The sequence below is a fragment of the Dunckerocampus dactyliophorus genome, chromosome 9, assembly GCF_027744805.1.
Source record: "Dunckerocampus dactyliophorus isolate RoL2022-P2 chromosome 9, RoL_Ddac_1.1, whole genome shotgun sequence".
In the NCBI taxonomy this organism is placed as follows: domain Eukaryota; kingdom Metazoa; phylum Chordata; class Actinopteri; order Syngnathiformes; family Syngnathidae; genus Dunckerocampus; species Dunckerocampus dactyliophorus.
In genome coordinates this window covers 2,693,268-2,713,362 of record NC_072827.1, presented here as the reverse complement: position 1 = coordinate 2,713,362, position 20,095 = coordinate 2,693,268, and the positions used below count along the sequence as shown (strand labels likewise).

Genomic DNA, 20,095 nt, shown 5'->3' with positions numbered 1-20,095 from the left:
TCACGCTTGTATCCTAGCAACTACTTAAAGACTGTTTTGACCAATGTGCGTGGAACTGGATAATGATTGACACCCAAGTAACGAATTGGGTGTCTTAAAACGAAAAGAGTCCCGCCTATACGACGAGAATACCTGGGATTGACAACAAACCCTGTTCGGCGACTACTTTCGCCGTTTTCGCACCAATTAGCGTTTTAAAGTTGCGCTTTTTGAGGAGACAACATGGAAAATGTACACCTGGCCGTTGAGGAGGATGATATTTACTCGGGATACAACGACTATAATCCAACTTTTGATACCGAGGTGAGTAGCGTACTCTCAGTCAGTCAGCTAGCTAGCCTAACTAGCTACCCATAGTTAGCGGAAAAACATCTGATAGCTTCTGTCTAGCGCAATATTACAATACGTACTTAAACCCTCGATAATTTGAGTGAGAATAATAACTATTCCAATTAATTAAAGGAGCTGGATAATGATGTGGGCTTCCAAGAAGCAGTTAGGACCAGTCATGGAAGAAGACCCCCGGTGAGTATTGACAGTAGTCTCGATGTTTCTGTCACTACAATGAGGAAATGATGAGGAGGGAATTGAGCTATTAAAATTAAAACTCATGAAGTACTTTTCCTTCTCATCTTGTCTTCAAACGTCCAGATAACCGCTAAATTTCCTGGCACCGCCACAGGAGGACGCCCTCTACCTTCTTCCTTTGGGGTAAGTATCACAAATGAGTTTGAATAATAATCAAATTCTATCTGATTACTATACACAATATGTACTATTTGACAAAAGTAAATATTGCATTGATTTGTTGTGACAAAATACAATTTTGCTGATTTTCATGATTTATTTTGCGAACCTCTTTTTCTAGAATCGGATGCCCATGACGTCTTCAATGGGCCGGCCCGTGACTGGAACTGTACTGGTAAGTTTGGCTCCTTTTTAGTAAGCTTGTCTGCTGGATTACAAAATGTTACACTTGCAGCATTTTCTCCATTTTTGATGGCTCAGGATGGAGCGGCTCGACCCATGTCTGCAGTCAGAGCCGCTGGCTTCACTTCGTCACGAGCGCGTGGTGAGCTTATTCAACATTTAACTGCAATTTGTTCTATGCAACTTCTGATTATATTGCGATATGCAACAACAAGTACTTCTACTCGAGAGATAACATGTCGGTTTCATGTTTAGGCTCAACCTTTGACCCGCTGGGCCAGTCCAGAGGCCCTGCACCTGCACTTGAAGAAAAGAAAGAAGATTTGTGAGTTATCAGTAGGCCTACTGAAGAGCTTATTTGAAGATTAGAGCTCTAGAAACGATCAAGTCTTCAACAAACCGTTACTATCATTTACATTACAGTGACGTGTTTTGTGGTGTTGCAGGCCTGAGGAGAAGATCAAGATCTTGGAAAAGAAAGTGAACGACCTGATAACAGAGAGCTGCATGGCACAAAGCATGGGCAATTCACAACTGGTCAGACACATCTACATTTCATGTCCAGGCACCGTATGTGTTGTCTTTCAGCTAATCAGCTGGGATCGTTTGTGTGATGCCAGGCTCTTGAAAAAGCCAAAGAGGCCGAGAGGAAGGAGAGAGCACTGGTGAGACAGAGGGAGCAGTCTGGCAACGTAGAACAAATCAACGTAGATCTGACCTACGCTGTAAGTGCACAAACTTAGCAGCCGTGCTTTCTACACGTTCCATACGCTGACGTTAAATCCATGCCTATCATCATTGTTACCGGTCTGGTTCTGTTGTTTTGTTGACAGATCCTTCTCAACCTGGCTAACCAGTATGAAAACAATGAAATGTATCCAGAGGCCCTGAGTAGCTACCAACTCATCGTGAAGAACAAGATGTTCACCAACGCAGGTGAGCGAAAGGCTGCGCGCTCATCACTCTGTGCCCCTTTGTCGCTTCACTCATACTGTTTTTTGGTGTGCTTGCTTTCCAGGACGTCTGCGGGTCAACATGGCCAACATCTTTGTCAAGCAGAAGAACTACCCCAAAGCCATTAAGTTCTACCGCATGGCGCTGGACCACATCTCAGACGACTACAAGGAGATGAGGATCAAGATCATGCAGAACATCGGCACGGTCTTCGTCCTGCTGGGCCAGTACTCGGACGCCATCACGTCCTTTGAGCACATCATGAGCAAGAGTCCCAACATCAGGACCGGCTACAACCTCATCCTGTGCTACTACGCCACCAGAGACGGGGATGCAATGAAGAACGCCTTCCAGAAGCTCCTCTCTGTCCCGCTGGGCATCGACGACGAAGACAAGTACATCTCCGCTAATGTGAGTGACCTAATAAATGTATGTCACATAGGAAAATTGTGACTTCATTGTTTGTGGGGGTTAATGTCTCCATCATGCCTAATCAGCCATGACGTATGTGAATAATTGTAATGGGCGCTGTAGGAGAAAGAGAAATGACAAATGGCCTTTCTTCTGTCGCTTGTTTTTGTTTTTTTTGTAATGTCACAAACAAGACGGAGCCGCCTGTGAGTGCCTTTAGAAGGTGGAGGGGCCCACAGCAGTTGAGAAGAGCGATACGTGCTTTCAGGTCAAAGTCTCCAACAAGACCAGAAAAAGGCCCTAGATTTATCGTGAGTTTTTTTTTTTTTTTTTTTTTTTTTTTTTAAAAAGGAGCATGCAGAAGGGTCTGAATACTTGCTAAGTATACCGTCATTTCCGGTGTACAAGCCGCTACTTTTTTCCAATGCTTTGAACCCTGCGACTTGTACAGTGATGCTGCAAATTTATGGCTAAAAACTACATTTCCCATGATGCCTAGAGTACAACTACAAGAAGTAGTGACGTGGACGAGTGAAGTGGAGGCTAATATTGTGTTTTGAAGACATATGCAGCGATCACTGACACATCTTAAGTAAGTTTGGTCAAGTGTAGAATTACTACAGCTTCTGTTTGGACTACTCGGACCGCCAGAGGGCCACTATCACCGATGGGTTTAGAAAGGCTCGACTACTGTGTGATGAAGAGGATAGCTCGAGCTAAATAATTTGCCTGGAGACAAAAGTGACCCCAAGAGCGCCAGCGAGAGAGACTGACAAAGTGTGTGATGAAGGAATTACGAGGCTGTTCAATTGGTGATGCTGAAGAACACTACTCGAGTGGTTTTATTTCCCAGGGGGTGGAGGAGGACGGCGATGAATGACTTTTCTGGGAGGCTACTGTTTAACTAGCCATGATACACGCACTGTTTCGGGGCGGGGGGAAAAGCATCTATTTAATCAAAAGGTATACAAATATTTCTGTGTAACATCTTTCTGTGTACTGAATATCCCATGTTACAACATGGACACCTGCGGCCTATAGACACATACGGCCTATATATGTACAATTCTTTTCTCTTCAAATTTAGTGGGCGTGGCTTACATACCGGTGCGCTCTATAGTCAGTAGCAACATAGTCGCTAAGTCGGCAACATTGATCTCGCTACATTCATAGACGGATAGTGCCAAGTCTGTTTAAGGCGGTCCCAATATACTTGTGGCGCACCACCATAAATAAATGAATGTATGGCAAACACTGAACTTTACGAACTTGGTTGAATGAATGGTTTTGTGGTGAAAGTCAGCAACGACAACTTATCCAGTGGCTCTTCTGCCAGCTGCGGTGTTCACCCTCTCCAATGTTATTTTCACCTTTTGGACTGTTGCTGTGAATTCCGCCGTGTTCACCACTTACCTTTTCCGACCCGACTCTGCCTTTTTAGGATGACATTAGATCCAACATGTTGGTGGAGGCCATTAAGAATGACAAGCTGCACCAAATGGAGAGAGAATTGTAAGAAAATCATTTGTTAAACCCAAACACCAGCACTTGCAAAAAAACAGCTATACCCTAAAATCATTTTCTACTAACATAGAAAAGCTCGGGCTGAGAAGTACGTGATGACGGCCGCCAAGCTCATCGCTCCAGCTATCGAGGTTTCTTTCGCCGCTGGATTTGACTGGTTTGTTTGTCGCATGGGGTGGGGCACAAAAAGAAGAGATTTTTTTTTTTATATATACAGTATATATCAAAAGTTCTGAGGAGCATACCTGCCAACTTAAAATTATGTACTTGCTCCCGAAGGTGCGTAGACATGGTGAAGAGCTCTCAATACGTTGAGCTGGCCAACGATCTGGAGATTAACAAAGCCATCACCTACCTCAGACAGAAGGACTTCAACCAGGTGAGTCTCATCAAGGGAAACAATTAAACACTTGTGTGTCTGCCGCTGTCATTTCAATCAAAAGTATTGGATAATATTGCATTTGAAGTGTGCTGCAGTGTTTGTTTCCCAATATTGTGCTTATATTTTCATCTTTTAGCTTTACAACTGTTTTCTTCACATCTGCTGGATGTGTCAGGCTGCTCATTCCTCATTGACTGCATTCTCTCTGTCTTTTGTGCCCATTCCTTCCTCATCTGCATGCGTTAGGCCGAGGTATGTGTGCCTTTTTGCTTCACATTTGGATTGCGGTGTTGTGTTTTGGAGCATATCTGTGTTGAAAAAAAAGAGTACACCAATCCCTAGTTTAACGCTGTTAATTGGTTCCAGACCCAACCATGGTAAGTGAATTTTTGCAAAGTAGGATTCCTTGTTTATAAATCCAATATTGTTGTGGTTAGAGCATAGAAAACTTGTTTACGACCTTTTAATACGGTTTTTAACCTTATTAGAGCCCTCTCGACATGAAATAACACCCCTATAGTCACCTTTACGCTTGTGTTACACAATATAGTAGACATAACGAGAAAATAAAACATAACATAGACTCGCACATGTTAGCATACGGAGCGTTCCTTTTTTTAATTCCTGTTTGTAAAGTACTTCCTGTGGGGGTTATAGTCTCATCAATGTAACATTACTGACACCTAGTGACCAGTGTCCAGTCCCATCCAATCCACTTTATTTATAGATCACATTTTATAAACACTGTTTTCAAAGTGCTGCACAGACTAGTAAAACCATAAATAATAAGTAAAAGTACAACTGACTACAGTAAAAACTAAAAGAGCAAATAAAAAGAAAGAAACTTAGAACAGTAAAATATCTGAAACAAGTAAATACAAGAAGTAGGTAAAAAATAAGTAAGTAAATAAAAAAGACTAAAATTAAATTAAATAAAGCAAATAAAATAAATAAAACCATTAAAAATAAAAAAAGAATAAAAGACACAGAGGACCACACGACTCACGCCAAGTAAAAAGCCAGAGAATAAAAGCAGGTTTTAAGACGAGACTTAAAGCTTTCAATTGTGGGGGCCGTTTTTACATGAGGGGGGAGAGTGTTCCACAGCTTTGGGCCAACTACGGAAAAGGCCTGGTCTCTCCTGGTCTTAGGCACCACCAGTTGGCGCTGGATGAGGTCCGAGATGTACTGCGGGGCCAGCCCATTCAAAGCCTTAAAAACAAACAATACAATCTTCAAATCAATTCTAAAACGCACAGGCAACCAGTACAGGGAGGCTAAAATTGGGGTAATATGCTCCCTCTTTTTTGTTCCTGTTAAAAGCTGTGCTTCAGAGTTCTGGACTAACTGGAAGCGAGGGAGTCATTTATGGCGTAGTCCAGAGTAAAGCGCATTACAGTAGTCCAGGCGTGATGAAATAAAAGTGTGCATGGCTTGTTCAAAATGTCGCAATGATAAACACGGTTTAACTTTGGATAGAAGCTGAAGATGATAAAAAGAGGATTTTACAATGGCGTTGATTTGTTTATTAAGTTTAAAATCACCCTCGATTATGACGCCAAGGCTGGTGGCTGTACAACTGACTTGGTTCTTGATAGGGCCCAAGTCCAAGAGGGGTCACTATTATTAAGGAGGATAACCTCTGTCTTCCCCTCATTGAGCTTTAAAACATTTTGAGCCAACCAGACCTTGACGTTGCTGTGTAGGATATTACATGTCGCAACATCTTTGAATGCGTCTTCTGAACGCTTTATATTTGTATTTTAGCGCATTTAGCCATCTACACAACACATAAACAAGGCGCCTGTCATGCCCACCTCCCACCCTCAAAAAAGGGACACCTGACAGTAAAAGACAGACTAATAGAAAACTGACAATGGAAAAATAATAAATGTGCATATATATTTTTTGGGCCAATAATCGTCCGTATTCAACCCTGAAACTTGACTTATTACTTAATATATTTATTAAAAACGTGATGGAGTGAAGCCGTGAAATTGGAAGCAAGCTCTACGTTTGGCCCTGACATCTTTTTACGTGTCATCACATCAGGCAGTGGCAATACTGAAGACATTTGAGAAGAAAGACAGCAGAGTAAAGAGCGCCGCTTCCACCAACCTCTCTGCTCTGTTCTTCCTGGTGGGTCTCATTCCTACTTCTGAGACAATCAAAGGAGATTTTTTTTTTTTTTACGTTCAAGGTGTACCTAATGTTGTGGCCAATTAGTGTACGTGTGTAGTAGTATTTTATATGTCATTTTCCAGGAGAAGGACTATGACCAGGCAGAGCGTTACGCCGATCTGGCCATGATAGCTGATCGCTACAATCCAGGTGCTCTCGTCAACAAGGGCAACACAGAGTTTGTCAAACAGGACTACGTGAAGGCAGCAGAGTTCTTCAAGGAAGCCCTGAGGAACGACTCCTCCTGCACCGAGGCCCTCAGAAACCTGGGTAACACCAGCTCGTTTCACACCCTAATGTGCTGGATCATCATCGTCATCTTTCTCTCTGCAGGAATGGATTCAGTTGTGGCCATAGATGTGAACTAAAAAGTGGTTGTTGTTTTTGTCTCCTTTTTCCAAGGTCTCACTTACAAGAAGCTGAATCGTCTGGAGGACGCGCTGGACTGCTTCCTGAAGCTCCACGCCATTCTCAGGGATAGCGCCGAGGTCATGTATCAGCTGGCCGACACGTATCCTTCTCAACATCATGCTGAGTGCACGAATGACCCTGAAACAGAATACTTTATTATTGTTATTTCATTTATCCAGACCAACTTTGTGGTTTGGGGAAGGCCCATTTCTGTTCCAGCATGACAAAATTCCTCTAGGCACACTCTTGAAACCTTGTAGAAAGTCATCCCAGAAGAGTGGAAGCAGTTCTAACTCCAAAGTGGGGAAACAAGTCTCCTCATAAATGCATTTAAACTTGTAATGGGTTGCTGTCCAGGAGGGGTAATGTGTGACTGTACTTGTACTGTACTACATATTTACCTTTGACCAGTGTGTGCCAGCTATGAGCTTCTGGAGGATCCCCAGCAGGCCATCGAGTGGCTGATGCAGGTCATCAGCGTGGTCCCCAACGACCCCAAGGCTTTGGCCAAACTGGGAGACCTGCACGACGTGGAAGGGGATAAATCCCAGGCATTGCATTACTACTGTGAGGTACAAAGCTTTGTGTGCACGCTAAATGTTGAACAGTAGCATGCGTCACATCCTGTGCTCTTACCGTCCAGTCCTTCAGGCTCTTTCCTTGCAACATCGAAGTGATCGAGTGGTTGGCGGCCTACTACGTCCAGACGCAGCTCTATGAGAAGGCCATTCAGTACTTTGAGAGAGCCATACTTGTACAGTGAGTCGCAGCTCCAACAACTCTTAAACCAGTCTTATTGCTTGATCTAAAGATGAGGTTGATGCCATGTTGTTCCTCAGGCCAAGCGAGGTGAGGTGGCAACTCATGGTGGCCAGCTGTTACAGGAGAAGTGGTGAGAATCAATGTGACTTCTTAATGCACGCCGTACCTGTCATGTAGTAAGGTACATGCACTAAGATAAGACCTCTGGTGGTGTGGTCCTGTCTTTTTTTTTGCTCTGTCATGTTTCTACCCACCAAGATGTGTTCAAGTGTCATGTCACGTATTAAAAGGGTCTTCTTTGAGATCATTGTGCCACTTATTAAACAGGCTTTTATTGTATCCATATATAGTAATCCCAAGTTTATCGCAGTTAATTGGTTCCAGGAAGTAGGATTCCTTGTTAATAAAAGGAATATTTTTGTAGTTAGAGCATAGAAAACCTGTTTACAACCCTCTAAATATGTTTTATTTTAACCCTAACGCGAAGTATGTTTTTTTTTACATTATTAGAGCTATTATTACATTATTATTGTACTGTTTTGAGATCATTTAAACCTGCAATAAAACCTATTGTTCTGGCGATCAAGTCTGATGCTTGTATGCCTGACACCTAGTGACCAGGGCAGAAAACTACATAGCGTTGCATATTCTGAATGCTTTATATTTGTATTTTAGTTCATACAGCCATTTTATGCTCGACAAATACTTAATTTAGCCAAGAAATACATACAATTTGTTCAGATTCCCTTGTAGTCAATGCGCAATCGCCACTGATTGATACAAATCTGTTAGAATAACAAGAAAGGGGAAAAGTAGGTTGGAATCAGTATCGGGCAATACGCAACGTTTCAGTATCGGTATTGGACATGAGGAAGTGTTATCAGGCCATTCCTAGTTAAACACTTGTACATGATTATCTAATGCATTTCATTGTGTGTGTTTTGAATGCTAACATTTCCTTTTTCTTTGTAGGAAACTACCAGAAATCTCTAGATACATACAAAGAAATCCACCGCAAGTTTCCTGAGAACGTGGAATGTAATTTTTTTTCCACCCCCCGGCATACTTATCAGTATGGCTGCCGATCAGCTGATTGAAATCTTTTTCTATGCGCGCATGTGTGTGTGTTTGAGTATAGGTCTACGCTTCCTGGTGAGGCTCAGTCAGGACATGGGCCTGCAGGAAGTCCAAGACTATGCTGCCAAGATGAAGAAGGTGGAGAAGATGAAGGAGCTCAGAGAGCAGGTACAAGTGATGCACTTGGAGTTGAAGCTTCTGTGTAAAATGGATGCCAACACATAGTGTGTGCCATCATTTAAATTCATATAGGCATAATATTAGGAACAGCTCTCTGTATAATGTATTGCAGTCTTTCCTCATGTATGTTCCCGCCCTCCCTGATAGAAAACACCTGGGTGTATCTTGTGGCCGAAAAAGGGGGTCACTGGTCAGTGCAGCTCCACAATGAGGATGAGAAACATCTGTTGTTTTTTTCCCCCCTTCCTTCTGCGGCGTGCACTGGAGAGGAGACTTTTTACGGTGTCAAACCACTCAACTTGCGCAATTGTTGAATCCAGTTTGTTTGGTGTGACTCACATGCTCTTATTCACTTACTGTGTCAGATGGTTGGAGTCTCAGTGTGTTCTATTCTCACCATAATTGCTTGGTGTGATTAGTTTGTGTTGTCATTCTTGGAGCAGTACTGGAAGGTGCGGCCTGTGTTGTGGTGTGACCACGTTCATTTCTGGCATATATGTCGCAGAATAGAATAATAGAACCACGTGCCGCGGCCCTGTGCACGTCTCCAGAGCCAGGAGCGGCTGCCGGGTAGGATGACTTTGTCAAATCACATCCAGCTGCTCTTCAGTGAGCTCAGAGAATGGTCTGGATGACAGGAATGCTAAATCAAAAGTCCACAAATCCTCCTCCGGGTTGAGAATATGTGACCGCAACGATCTGACAAAAGAGTCGGTGCTGTCTAGTGTTCCAGCAATGCTGTCATAGCTCTAATAAGCATCATACTGTGTTCACTCATTATGCGTTCCATCGCCCTAATTGTGATGGGCTTTTTCCACAGAAGACACGAGGACATGTCTGATGTAAGGAACGCTGTGGTGTCGAACTCAACCTGGCTGTATTCGTTTCAGGGCTGGCGGTGTAAATTGTGGATGTCACAATGAGTATGTTTACATGCAGTCAAATAACCCTATCATAACCGGAATATGAGCAATAACCCGGTTGCGCACGGCCTTTTTAAACACCAATAAGCCTTAAAAACCGGAATATGCTCATGCTGTTTTTAAAACCCGAATACTACCCCGGGTTATGCCTTTTCTAGCCCGAATATTGGGTCATGTATACTCCTATCAGGATATCCCGATCGAAAGGAACATCCGTTTGTGTTCTGCGCATGTTCTATTTGAACGGAATCTTGTGTCTTTGGCAGGAACTACTGGTAAACATGACGACACGTAAAAGCCCACACTTTTGGAGCGAGGAGGAAACGAGTCACCTTGTTAGTGGGGTGAAAGACAGGAACCTTATGTCTTTTATAGATAGTAGAAAGTGCAGTGATAGCGAAATCTATCAAAAGGTGAGCGATAAGTTACGGAAAGCTAGGTTTGTATAAACGCACCTTCATCCAAAGTGTCTGGGGGGCTCTGGTTGAAAGGGTAGCGTGGTAGCATTTGCTTCTTTTTCACGTCACATATGTAAATGGGTTATGTTTCAGAAACCGAAATATTGACCTTAACCTGAATATTGACTGCATGTAAACGTAGTGAATGTTTTTGTAAACATTGAAAACAACTGAAACAGTGAAACAATTTCTTACAAAGATCCTCGCATCACCAACACTTATAATCCCATGTATGGCACAGAAAATCCTCTGTGAAATGTCCAAATCTCCTCTTTTTTTTCCCGCAGAGGGTGAAGTCTGCACGAGAAGGCAGTGCACGAGGCCGGAGAGAAGGCAGCGCTGGAAGTGTCGGTGAGTCCAACTTTAACGTGCATCATACAGATATCACAGAGTCAACATAAAGCCCTAGCCCTCTCTACACCCTTGCCCGATGATGGATGCTTAGAAGCGGTGACACGGGATTGCAGTCTTCACTTTTCCTGCAAACACGCCTTCATGCTGCGGGTAACTTGCTGGAAGAGATATTCTCAGGGAGCAAATCTGAACTTGAGAAACCGCCTGACGGCCGGTCGTGATGTTTGAGGCGCTTTCGGATATTTGTGAAAAACTTCGAGAGTACCTGAGAGTTTTCCCTCTTTTCTGTAAAGTCTGTGTCGTGGCACCCCTCCGTACAAGAAACAATCACTCTTGTTCATCTGTTTACATGTACCTTTTTGGAGTTTTATGTCTTTCCTCCTTCCCAAACCTCTGCAAGCAGGAGTGTCCTAACCTTTCCACCAAGGGCCACATACTAAAAAAAAATGAAATCAGCCATCCCTCGCCACATCACGGTTCGAATTTTGTGGCTTCACTCTGTCACGGTATAGATTATATATAACAAAAACTGCTCCAAAAATCCTGTACAATAAGCTTTGAATCAGTGCAGTCTGTGCATCGCGACCCTTGAAAGTCACTGCGCCATCGCTGGTAGCCCTTTCAGGAGAATCACCCTTTTGCGTTTGCTTGCTTGTTACTCCCCACGACACTCACTCGCAGCACTCTGTGTGTACACTGGCTTGCGCCTCGCCAGCGCCAACAAACTGGCAAAATCATCGAGTTGATTTTTATTTATCGTGCGGATTTTAGCACATTTTTTTTGTGCCTAAATTAAGCATTTTCAAGCATAAAAATGGTGAAATGAACTAAAATACAAATACCAGGCATCAAGAAGACTCATTCAAATTGTGAATGTAGTATTCTACACTGGACCCTAGGTGTCAGCAGTGTCGGTAATGTTACTTGAATTGTTTGGTGAAGTAACAATAGGCTTTTATTGCAGGTTTGAATTATCTCCCAACAGGCACAATAATAATAACATAGTAATCATAATAATAATAATCATAACAACACGGACTACTTTTGTGACCGTAACCAATGCCAAACCCTAAACCTCCGACCTCACTTCCTGTCCTCCACACATCCAAAACACATTTACTGCGACACACAATCGTGAGTTTTATTTAGGTCATAAATGGCTTATTTTCTCTGAATATATCCACTATATTGGGTAAAGGTAACTATAGGAGTGTTGTTTCATGTCTAGAGGGCGCTAATCATGTTAAAAACCCTATTTAGAAGATCATAAACAGATTTCCCCTGCTCTAGCTATGAAAATATCGATCCATCCATTTTCTATACTGCTTCTCCTCTTTAGGGTCGTGGGGGTATGCTGGAGCCTATCCCAGCTGACTTCAGTCGACAGGCAGGGTGCTATGAAAATATCCCATTCATAAATAAGGAATCCTACTTTGCGGGAATTGACTTATCACGGTCGGGTCAGGAACCAAATAACTGTGATAAACGATGGATTACTGTACGTCTGTGTAGGCTCTCAGTCGTACAGGAGATGTCCATCGAGGGAAAGGCTTCTTGAGACGTCATCTGTACTTCTGTGAAGAAAGTGTCTGAGCTTCGTCAGCGAACTGACAAGTGCTGGTAGCCTAGGCCTTAAATACAGTAAGAGTGGAAGGAATTTGTGTGCCAACACCCTCCTCCTATTGGTTCCTTACACTAAGACTGGGCGGAGTAATCCTGCCATTAGCACCTCCGAACAAAGGGAAGTGTAGCTCCCTGTAGTTGGGTATGAACGACTCTGATACTGGCTAGTTAGCATCTATTGTTCTGGCTTGGCCCTGGCTCTACCTCATTTGCAAGACTAAGAGCTGTGGGTTTTGGTCTCAGTAACCTGCTGAACACAGGTTCCAAATTAAACCTCAAACCACCATTCCGATTCAATGATGGGTTCTGTTGTTTGACAAAAATAGCTTCCTTTACTCCTCTTTCAAACCATCTGTTTTCTTTGGCCAAAATCTTTACCTCGCTGTCCTCAAAAGAGTGATTGGTTGCTTTAAGGTGTAGATGTACTGCTGATTGAGGACCACTAGAATTGTCCCTGCGATGTTGATAAAGCCTTTTTTGGAGCATTTGCTTAGTTTCCCCAATGTAGTGCTCTTTGCATTCCTCATCTTTACAGTGGATGGAATAGACCACATTGCTCTGTTTTTGGTTTGGAGCCTTGTCTTTAGGATGCACTAGTTTTTGTCTCAGGGTATTTACTGGTTTAAAATAGGTAGGAATTTTATGTTGCCATAAGATCCTCTGGAGTTTTTCGGAGACCCCCGCTACATAAGGGACTACCACTCCTCTCCTTTTTGCTTCTGTGGGTTTTTGGGTTTCTTTCCCTACTCTCTTCTTTTGACATTTGTTAAAAGCCCACCGTGGGTACCCACAGGTAGAGCGCGCTCTCTGGACATGTTGCGTCTCCCTTTTCCTTCTTTCAGCACTAGTTGGTATTTGTTCCGCTCTATGTTGGAGGGTCCTAATAACCCCCAGTTTATGTTGTAGTGGATGGTTTGATTCAAAAAGCAGGTATTGGTCAGTGTGTGTGGCCTTTCTAAAGACCTCTGGAAGTAGCTGTCTGTCCTCTCCTATAATTACCTTGCAGTCTAAGAAGGCTAGTTGGTTCTCTTTAGCGTCCTCGCGAGTAAATTTGATATTGGTGTCCACCGCATTGATATGATCTGTGAAAGACTGAATTTCCTGTTTTTTGATTATGACAAAGGTGTCATCCACGTATCTAAACCAGTGCCTTGGTTTTGTCTCTGAGAAGGATGTGAGAGCCTGTTTCTCCATCTCTTCCATGTACAGATTCGCCACTATGGGTGAGACTGGTGAGCCCATAGCACAACCATGAATTTGTCTGTAAAATTTCCCTTTAAACTGAAAATATGTAGTGTTAAGGCAAATTTCCAATAATTGGCAGATGTGGTCAGCACTAAGTTTTGTTCTCCGATACAGAGTTGAGTCCTCGGCATCGGAGAACATTTTTGTCAAACAACAGAACCCATCATTGAATCGGAATGGTGGTTTGAGGTTTAATTTGGACCCTGTGTTCAGCAGGTTACTGAGACCAAAACCCACAGCTCTTAGTCTTGCAAATGAGGTAGAGCCAGGGCCGAGCCAGAACAATAAATGCTAACGAGCCAGTATCAGAGTGGTTCATACCCAACTACAGGGAGCTACACTTCCCTTTGTTCGGAGGTGCTAATGGCAGGATTACTCCGCCCAGTCTTAGTGTAAGGAACCATAGGAGGAGGGTGTTGGCACACCAATTCCGCCCATTCTTACTGTATTTAAGGCCTAGGCTACCAGCACTTGTTAGTTCGCTGACGAAGCTCTTCGGATGAGGAGCGAAACGTTCGACACTTTCTTCACAGAAGTACAGATGACGTCTCAAGAAGCCTTTCCCTCGATGGATTACTGTATATATTTAAATAAAAAACAGCCTACATCTCAGCTTTATGCTACAGGTGTCAAAGTGTATTACAGTAGATCCGCACTTTTATACCGTCTGGCTCAGCTGTCTTTGCATCACAGTGGTAACAGCGACCGCATTACTGCACTTGCCGCACCGATTCGCCTTTTGATCTCCAGCCTTCCCTCACTCGTGAACAAGATCTCGAGATAATTGAATTCCTTTACTCCGGGCAAGACCTCACTCCCAACCTGAAGTGTGCAATCCACCCTTTTCCGGCCAGGAACCACGGCCTCGAATTTAGAGGTGCTGAGTCTCATCCCAGAAGCTTCACACTCAGCTGTGAACCGCCCCAGTAAACGCTGAAGGTCACAGCCCGATGAGGCCATCAGGACCACATCATCCGCAAATAGCAGAGATGAGATCCTAAAGCCCCCAAATTGGACCCCCTCAATGCCTTGGCTGCGCCTAGAAATTCTGTCCATAAAAAAAAATCTGAACAGAGTCTGTGGCAAATGGCAGCTTTGCTTTGGCCCAACGTTCACCATGAAAAGGGCTCATCTTACTGCTGGCCACTAAAAAAGGAGCTCCAGACTGGGCCCCCGGGCCGCACTTCGGACGCCCCTCTCTTAAAGGGTACGAAAATCGAAGTAGAAGCTTGAGTGTTACTTTCTTGTCATCCTTCTTGTGTGTCACTTCGAGTTGTGTAACAGCACACGTGGAGCAGAGGTCTCACTCTGAGGCTTTGTGCCAGATGTTTGGGACTTTCAAGGAAGACAGAATATGTCCTAATTTATGTTTTTTCAGCCCTCGGTCACCGTGGTTACCTGGCAGCCACATATGGGCTGCTGGACTCTCTGAGCATGTCTGTCCTGATAGTTTAGAAGGACACACAAATTCCTACAGACACTTCAAAACAGTAAAAGTCTTCTCAGAAGTGCGCAAAGTTACCTTAACTTTTATTTCCTTTCCTGTTTGTGCACCAATACTTTTGTCTATATGGTGAACATTATTGGAGAAAATTCCTGTAGCCATTCTGTCTGCTCCGTACTAAAAGTGACACCCAGATGAGATACACGTCCCCACCGTGTTGACTTGAGTCTGAGTCGCTGAAACTAATTCAACTAGAGGGTAAGATGGTGAATTGCAAGTAATGTACAATAGAGGTCAAACGTTTTAGAACACCTCCAATTTTAACGTAGGTTTTTAAGTGTTAATGTGGTGTGTCTCTCTTCCATTATTAATTGCCTTTTTTGTAGCAACACATTACTCTCTGCAGTACAATACCGATGCCCAGGGGAGTATAGTACCACAGCATGTTCCAAACACTGCTTTTATGCAGACGGAGGAGGTTGTAAGTACTCCCAAATAATTAAAACCTGTATGAATTAGTATCACCAACTGTCAAGGCTTGATCAACCTCCATTTGTGCAGAACGGCTTAAATTGTTGACCCATTTTGTGGTCCCCGAAAATGGCCTTTTCGGATAATTCAGAGATTTTTGGGTAAACGTACCTTTTTTATTATTATTATTTTTTTTTAAACATCTGGCAATTCAACACTTCAAGATATTCATTGGTCTTGAACGACTTCAATTGCAATTAAAAATATATATATAAAAATTGGGTTGTTCTAAAACATTTGACAGGTAGTGTATGTTGTGTTTAGACAGTGGCCGCAGCAGCAGCAGTAACAAAGGAGAGCGTTTGGGCGCCCAGGTGATGTCACTTCCTGCTTCCAACGAGCCCTACGAGAGCAGCACCCCTAAAGAACTCGGTGAGGAGCCTTCAACTCTCCAACCTGCCAATCACGCTGCTTTTAACATTATGGTAGCACGTATCTTCACTTTCTTGAGTCATCATTCGTTTTGTCTCGTGTAGACGCTTCCTACGTGGACCCACTGGGGCCCCTGATGGAGCGACCAAAGACGGGGGCCAAGGTACGAGTGGATGACGACGACTTTGCGGACGAAGACCTTGGAGATGAGCTGCTGCCTGAGTAGCTTCACCACAGTTTGCACAAATCTTCTTTACAACTACAACTTTTTACAGCTACCTCTTTCCTAAACCTAAACCTGAACCTGAACCTGGACTGGTTTCTGTCCAGTCTTGTGCACAAAACTGCATTTCAAGACAAATCTAAGGAAGTAACGCGAGCATGCTCAGGAGTGGGGTGCGAGCTCACTTCCTGTTTTGCCTCGTTTACGTTTGTAAAATACAAAGTGCTTTCATGAGTCTTCGTTTGTATAGACATTATTTTTTTTGCAGCTGTTATTTGATCCATCGCACATTTAAATGCTAGGGCAGTCAAAAATATAGTTTTAACGGCGATAACTAATTTTATTTCATTAATTAACGCATACCTCAAGCCACACCTCTCTGTTATGACGGCAGACGGAAGCACAGCGGAGCGTCCCCACACAGTCACACAGAGTCTGAATATTGTGCTACTTTTGAAGAGACTAGTGTTAGGCACGTGTGCTATCTCTTTGCTCGAGTTACATTTTTAGTAAATTTGGAGCAGTTAATAATAATCCTGTCCTGTTGTTGAATCGTTTTGTTCTTAAAAGGGAGTAGAAATGAGCATATTTCACACATAGTGGCAAATGGTGAATAAGCATGATTAATTAATTTGAAAACTGGGATTCATTTGATTAAAGTGTTTAATCATTTGACAGCCCTAATAAATACGAGTTATACACTCACTAGTACACTTACAGTCAAATGAGATCAAGCAATAAAATAATTTTGCCTTTACAAAGTGCACTGGATCACACGGACACTTGTGTGTAATATGTTAATATTAATCACTTCAGCTGCATGTTATAACGAGCTGCAGTCATACAAGCACAAAAAGCATTACTACCTCTCTGACTGCCAATCAAAAGTGAGCATTATCTTTGTAAAGTTTCTCTTAGAAGTGTGTGTACCTGACGAAGTGGGTGTAAAAATAATTTTAAAAAAAGAAGCAACCAATAATCGACAATGGTTTTACGATGTGAAAGTATCAGGTCATATTTGATCCTGAGAGCAGCCGCACAGCTGCAGTGTGGACCGCCCACTCCCACGTTAGATGTTTTATTAGCTGCGCTCGATCTGCGTGGCAAAAAGACAGGACCTCGCTTTGAGTTGGATTGGACTTTACAAGCATTTTGGTGGAAGGCAGCATTTGAAATGAGAGCGTGGACAGATGGTCCCACTGTGTCCACGCCGGAGTGGCTTGTTGTTACAATGTGACATTCTGACGCTGCAAAGAAGCCCGCAGGAGCGAGCTCAAAAGTCCAAGCGCTGTCTTGCGTCTCAAGGCGAGAATATCGGTGAGGGTTTCCTGCGTGGGCTTGAGGACACTTGACATGCAGCGTGGGTTCCGTGTCCTGCTGGCGGCACTGCTGCTTCTCCACACCGCGGTGGGTGGCCGGGTGAGGAAGAAGGTCCCGCGGACGCGCTCGTGTTTGGACCTTCCTGAGGAGATCCTGGAGCAGATGTTCGGGCGTCTCTCTGTCGGAGTGCTGAGCGCCTTCCACCACGCCCTGCAGCTGGAGCCCCGGGACAAAGTCAACCTGAACTGCCCCAGCACTGCGCGGTCCGCGCCGGCCGAAAGCAAGAGCCGCCTGCCTGTCAACCTGCTCAGCGTCTCGCCCTGGGCATACAGGTCAGAGCTCCTCCGCGAATAAACTTAACATATGAACATCAAAATTGTTTTTACATGAAAATGATGACCCGCGGACAAAGTAGACTAAACACTACTGTGGTCTAGGCGAGGGGGTGCAATGCCCACGAAGAACCACCTGATGTTGCTGTGTGTCCAATAAATTTGTAGTGGAGTTATTTGGCTGCAAATGTTTAAGTTCACTAGCTGGCACCTGTTACAAAAGCTAAATATTTCCAAATTATAGTAGGAGATGGAACCCTGCTTTACCTGTTTTGTTATCTTCTCAAGAGGGTAATATTTGAAAATGCCAAGCAAGCTAGCTAGCTAGCCTACCATGACCAGAATTGTTCAGCTTTTTCTGGTCACATGTTTTGCCAGCCACTCGTTGCTAGGCAGATTTCATAGGGCTCACTCTAGCTAGCTAGCCCATGGGTCAATTAAATAATTGTAATGTCAGCCAAGCCCACAGTTGGAATGACATATTAAGACCTGACAGAAACGGGAAATTGATCCAAAAAACAATTTTACAATTGAATCATTGCTCTGTATTAAATATAAACACTCACTGATGCTTTCTAAAACTACGTCTGCAGGATCTCTTACGACCCAACCAGATACCCGCGCCACATCCCAGAGGCTTACTGCCTGTGTAAGGGATGTCTGACCGGACCTGAGCGCCAGGAGAGCGATCAGTACCGCAGCACGCCCGTCTACGCTCCCTCCGTCATACTCAGGAGGTCCGGATCCTGTGTCGGCGGCCGCCACTCCTACTCCGAGGTGTACGTTTCCATCGCTGTGGGTTGCACGTGCGTGCCTCTTCTGGACAAAGACAGGATCGTCCGGAACGGCAACCAGAGCCTGGAGTCTTGGAGAACAGAGTCCAAAGCTGGCGGGTCCTTCTCTGCAGCAGGAAGCAAGCGAGTGGGATGAAGATAAGTCCGTTTTGATGATCTCATCATCACATAATGAAGTATAATGTGAAAGTTAGAGTAAATATTCAGCCTTCACAAAGATAATGTTCCTCTTTGGTTGACACTGTCTGAAAGGTATTCATTTGTTTATTATTGTGCATTGCATTGTCGTTTGCAACTGCTGTTTCTAATATTTTGGTCAGTGTGTTATAATTCACTTTTCTGTAACCATGTGAAAGGGACATCAATTAAATAAGCAGACTTTTAAACAAATCCATCCTTTTCAGCATGCTTTGTTAATATTCTATATTGTTTTTACCATTTTTGTTTACGTAGTGTGACCCTGTGTCCTTCCTGGGCTCGCACCGCTTCCACAGACCCCACTAAACGAGCGCTCCCCACCGCCCCCAAACTGTAAAATACAAGAACACCGCCACCGGCTAGCAGGTGTTACCAATAGTGGTTTCACAGAACAGATTTTACAAAAAAAAAAGTCAACTTTCTTCACAATTACGAGTTAAACTGAATCAGATCTGTCGTTCTGCCCTTTCTACAGTTGCCCCTCGCCACATTGCACTTTGAATTTCACAGCTTCACTCCATCATGGTTTTTCAATATAAATAAATTAATAAGATATCGCTGTGCTGTGGTTGACTGCGGCCTATTATTAATTAAAAAAATATGCATATTTAAGCAAATTTGACTTGGCGGGCAGAGGACCCACTCCATTGTATCCTAACCATTGTCATTTGACACCACTAAAGAGCCAACCATTCCCGTCTGGACCTGCCTCCTCCTTATACAACCCCTGGCAAAAATTATGGAATCACCAGTCTCGGAGGATGTTCATTCAGTTGTTTAAATTTGTAGAAAAAAAGCAGATCACAGACATGACACAAAACTAAAGTCATTTCAAATGGCAACTTTCTGGCTTTAAGAAACACTAAAAGAAATCAAGAAAAAAAGATGTGGTAGTCAGTAACAGTTACTTTTTTAGACCAATCAGAGGGAAAAAATTATGGAATCACTCAATTCTGAGGAAAAAATTATGGAATCACCCTGTAAATTTCCATTCCCAAAACTAATATCTGCATCAGATTAGATCTGCTTGTTAGTCTGCAGTTAAACAGGAGTGATCACACCTTGGAGAGCTGTTGCACCAAGTAGACTGACATGAATCATGGCTCCAACACAAGAGATGTCAATTGAAACAAAGGAGAGGATTATCAAACTTCTTAAAGAAGGTAAATCATCACGCAATGTTGCAAAAGATGTTGGTTGTTCACAGTCAGCTGTGTCTAAGATCTGGACCAAGTACAAACAACATGGGAAGGTTGTTAAAGGCAAGCATACTGGTAGATCAAGGAAGACAAAGCGTCAAGACAGAACACTTAAAGCAATATGTCTTGAAAACAGAAAATGCACAGCAAAACAAATGAGGAACAAATGGGAGGAAACTGGAGTCAACGTCTGTGACTGAACTGTAAGAAACCGCCTAAAGGAAATGGGATTTACATACAGGAAAGCTAAACGAAAGCCATCATTAA

General features: G+C 43.4%; 2 protein-coding genes across 4 annotated transcripts; both read left to right on the top strand.

Annotated features, from left to right (window-relative positions):
* The first annotated feature begins 116 nt into the window (after positions 1-116).
* ift88 (intraflagellar transport 88 homolog) lies at positions 117-16,219 on the top strand. 3 transcript variants are annotated; one of them, XM_054787195.1, is made up of 25 exons: positions 117-303; positions 463-525; positions 652-711; positions 869-922; positions 1,009-1,072; positions 1,186-1,255; positions 1,377-1,467; positions 1,551-1,655; positions 1,764-1,866; positions 1,949-2,295; positions 2,490-2,606; positions 3,737-3,807; positions 3,890-3,976; positions 4,099-4,198; positions 6,254-6,340; positions 6,466-6,652; positions 6,785-6,893; positions 7,215-7,365; positions 7,437-7,552; positions 7,633-7,685; positions 8,528-8,593; positions 8,694-8,800; positions 10,481-10,544; positions 15,655-15,762; positions 15,867-16,219. In XM_054787195.1, exons 1-25 carry the CDS (start codon positions 223-225, stop codon positions 15,986-15,988), a joined length of 2,583 nt encoding a protein of 860 aa, XP_054643170.1. In that variant the 5' UTR covers positions 117-222; the 3' UTR covers positions 15,989-16,219. The 3 variants fall into 3 exon arrangements, with proteins under 3 accessions (XP_054643170.1, XP_054643171.1, XP_054643172.1); XM_054787196.1 differs by lacking the exon at positions 2,490-2,606; XM_054787197.1 differs by lacking the exons at positions 117-303; positions 463-525 and having other exon boundaries at positions 983-1,072.
* A 163-nt stretch (positions 16,220-16,382) lies between these two features.
* On the top strand, positions 16,383-18,829 carry il17d (interleukin 17d). Its single transcript, XM_054787199.1, has 2 exons — positions 16,383-17,637; positions 18,231-18,829. The coding sequence occupies exons 1-2, from the start codon at positions 17,339-17,341 to the stop codon at positions 18,565-18,567; spliced, it is 636 nt and encodes a 211-aa protein (XP_054643174.1). The 5' UTR covers positions 16,383-17,338; the 3' UTR covers positions 18,568-18,829.
* Positions 18,830-20,095: the final 1,266 nt, after the last annotated feature.

What these genes read in the sequence shown, in the direction of transcription:
- ift88 (XM_054787195.1), top strand. Translation starts at nt 223, where the DNA reads ATGGAAAATGTACACCTGGCCGTTGAGGAGGATGATATTTACTCGGGA. An exon ending in ACGTAGATCTGACCTACGCT is followed by an intron (nt 1,656 to 1,763) that starts GTAAGTGCACAA and finishes TTTTGTTGACAG; the next exon opens with ATCCTTCTCAACCTGGCTAA. An exon ending in CAGCTGTTACAGGAGAAGTG is followed by an intron (nt 7,686 to 8,527) that starts GTGAGAATCAAT and finishes TTTTCTTTGTAG; the next exon opens with GAAACTACCAGAAATCTCTA.
- il17d (XM_054787199.1), top strand. Translation starts at nt 17,339, where the DNA reads ATGCAGCGTGGGTTCCGTGTCCTGCTGGCGGCACTGCTGCTTCTCCAC. An exon ending in GTCTCGCCCTGGGCATACAG is followed by an intron (nt 17,638 to 18,230) that starts GTCAGAGCTCCT and finishes CTACGTCTGCAG; the next exon opens with GATCTCTTACGACCCAACCA.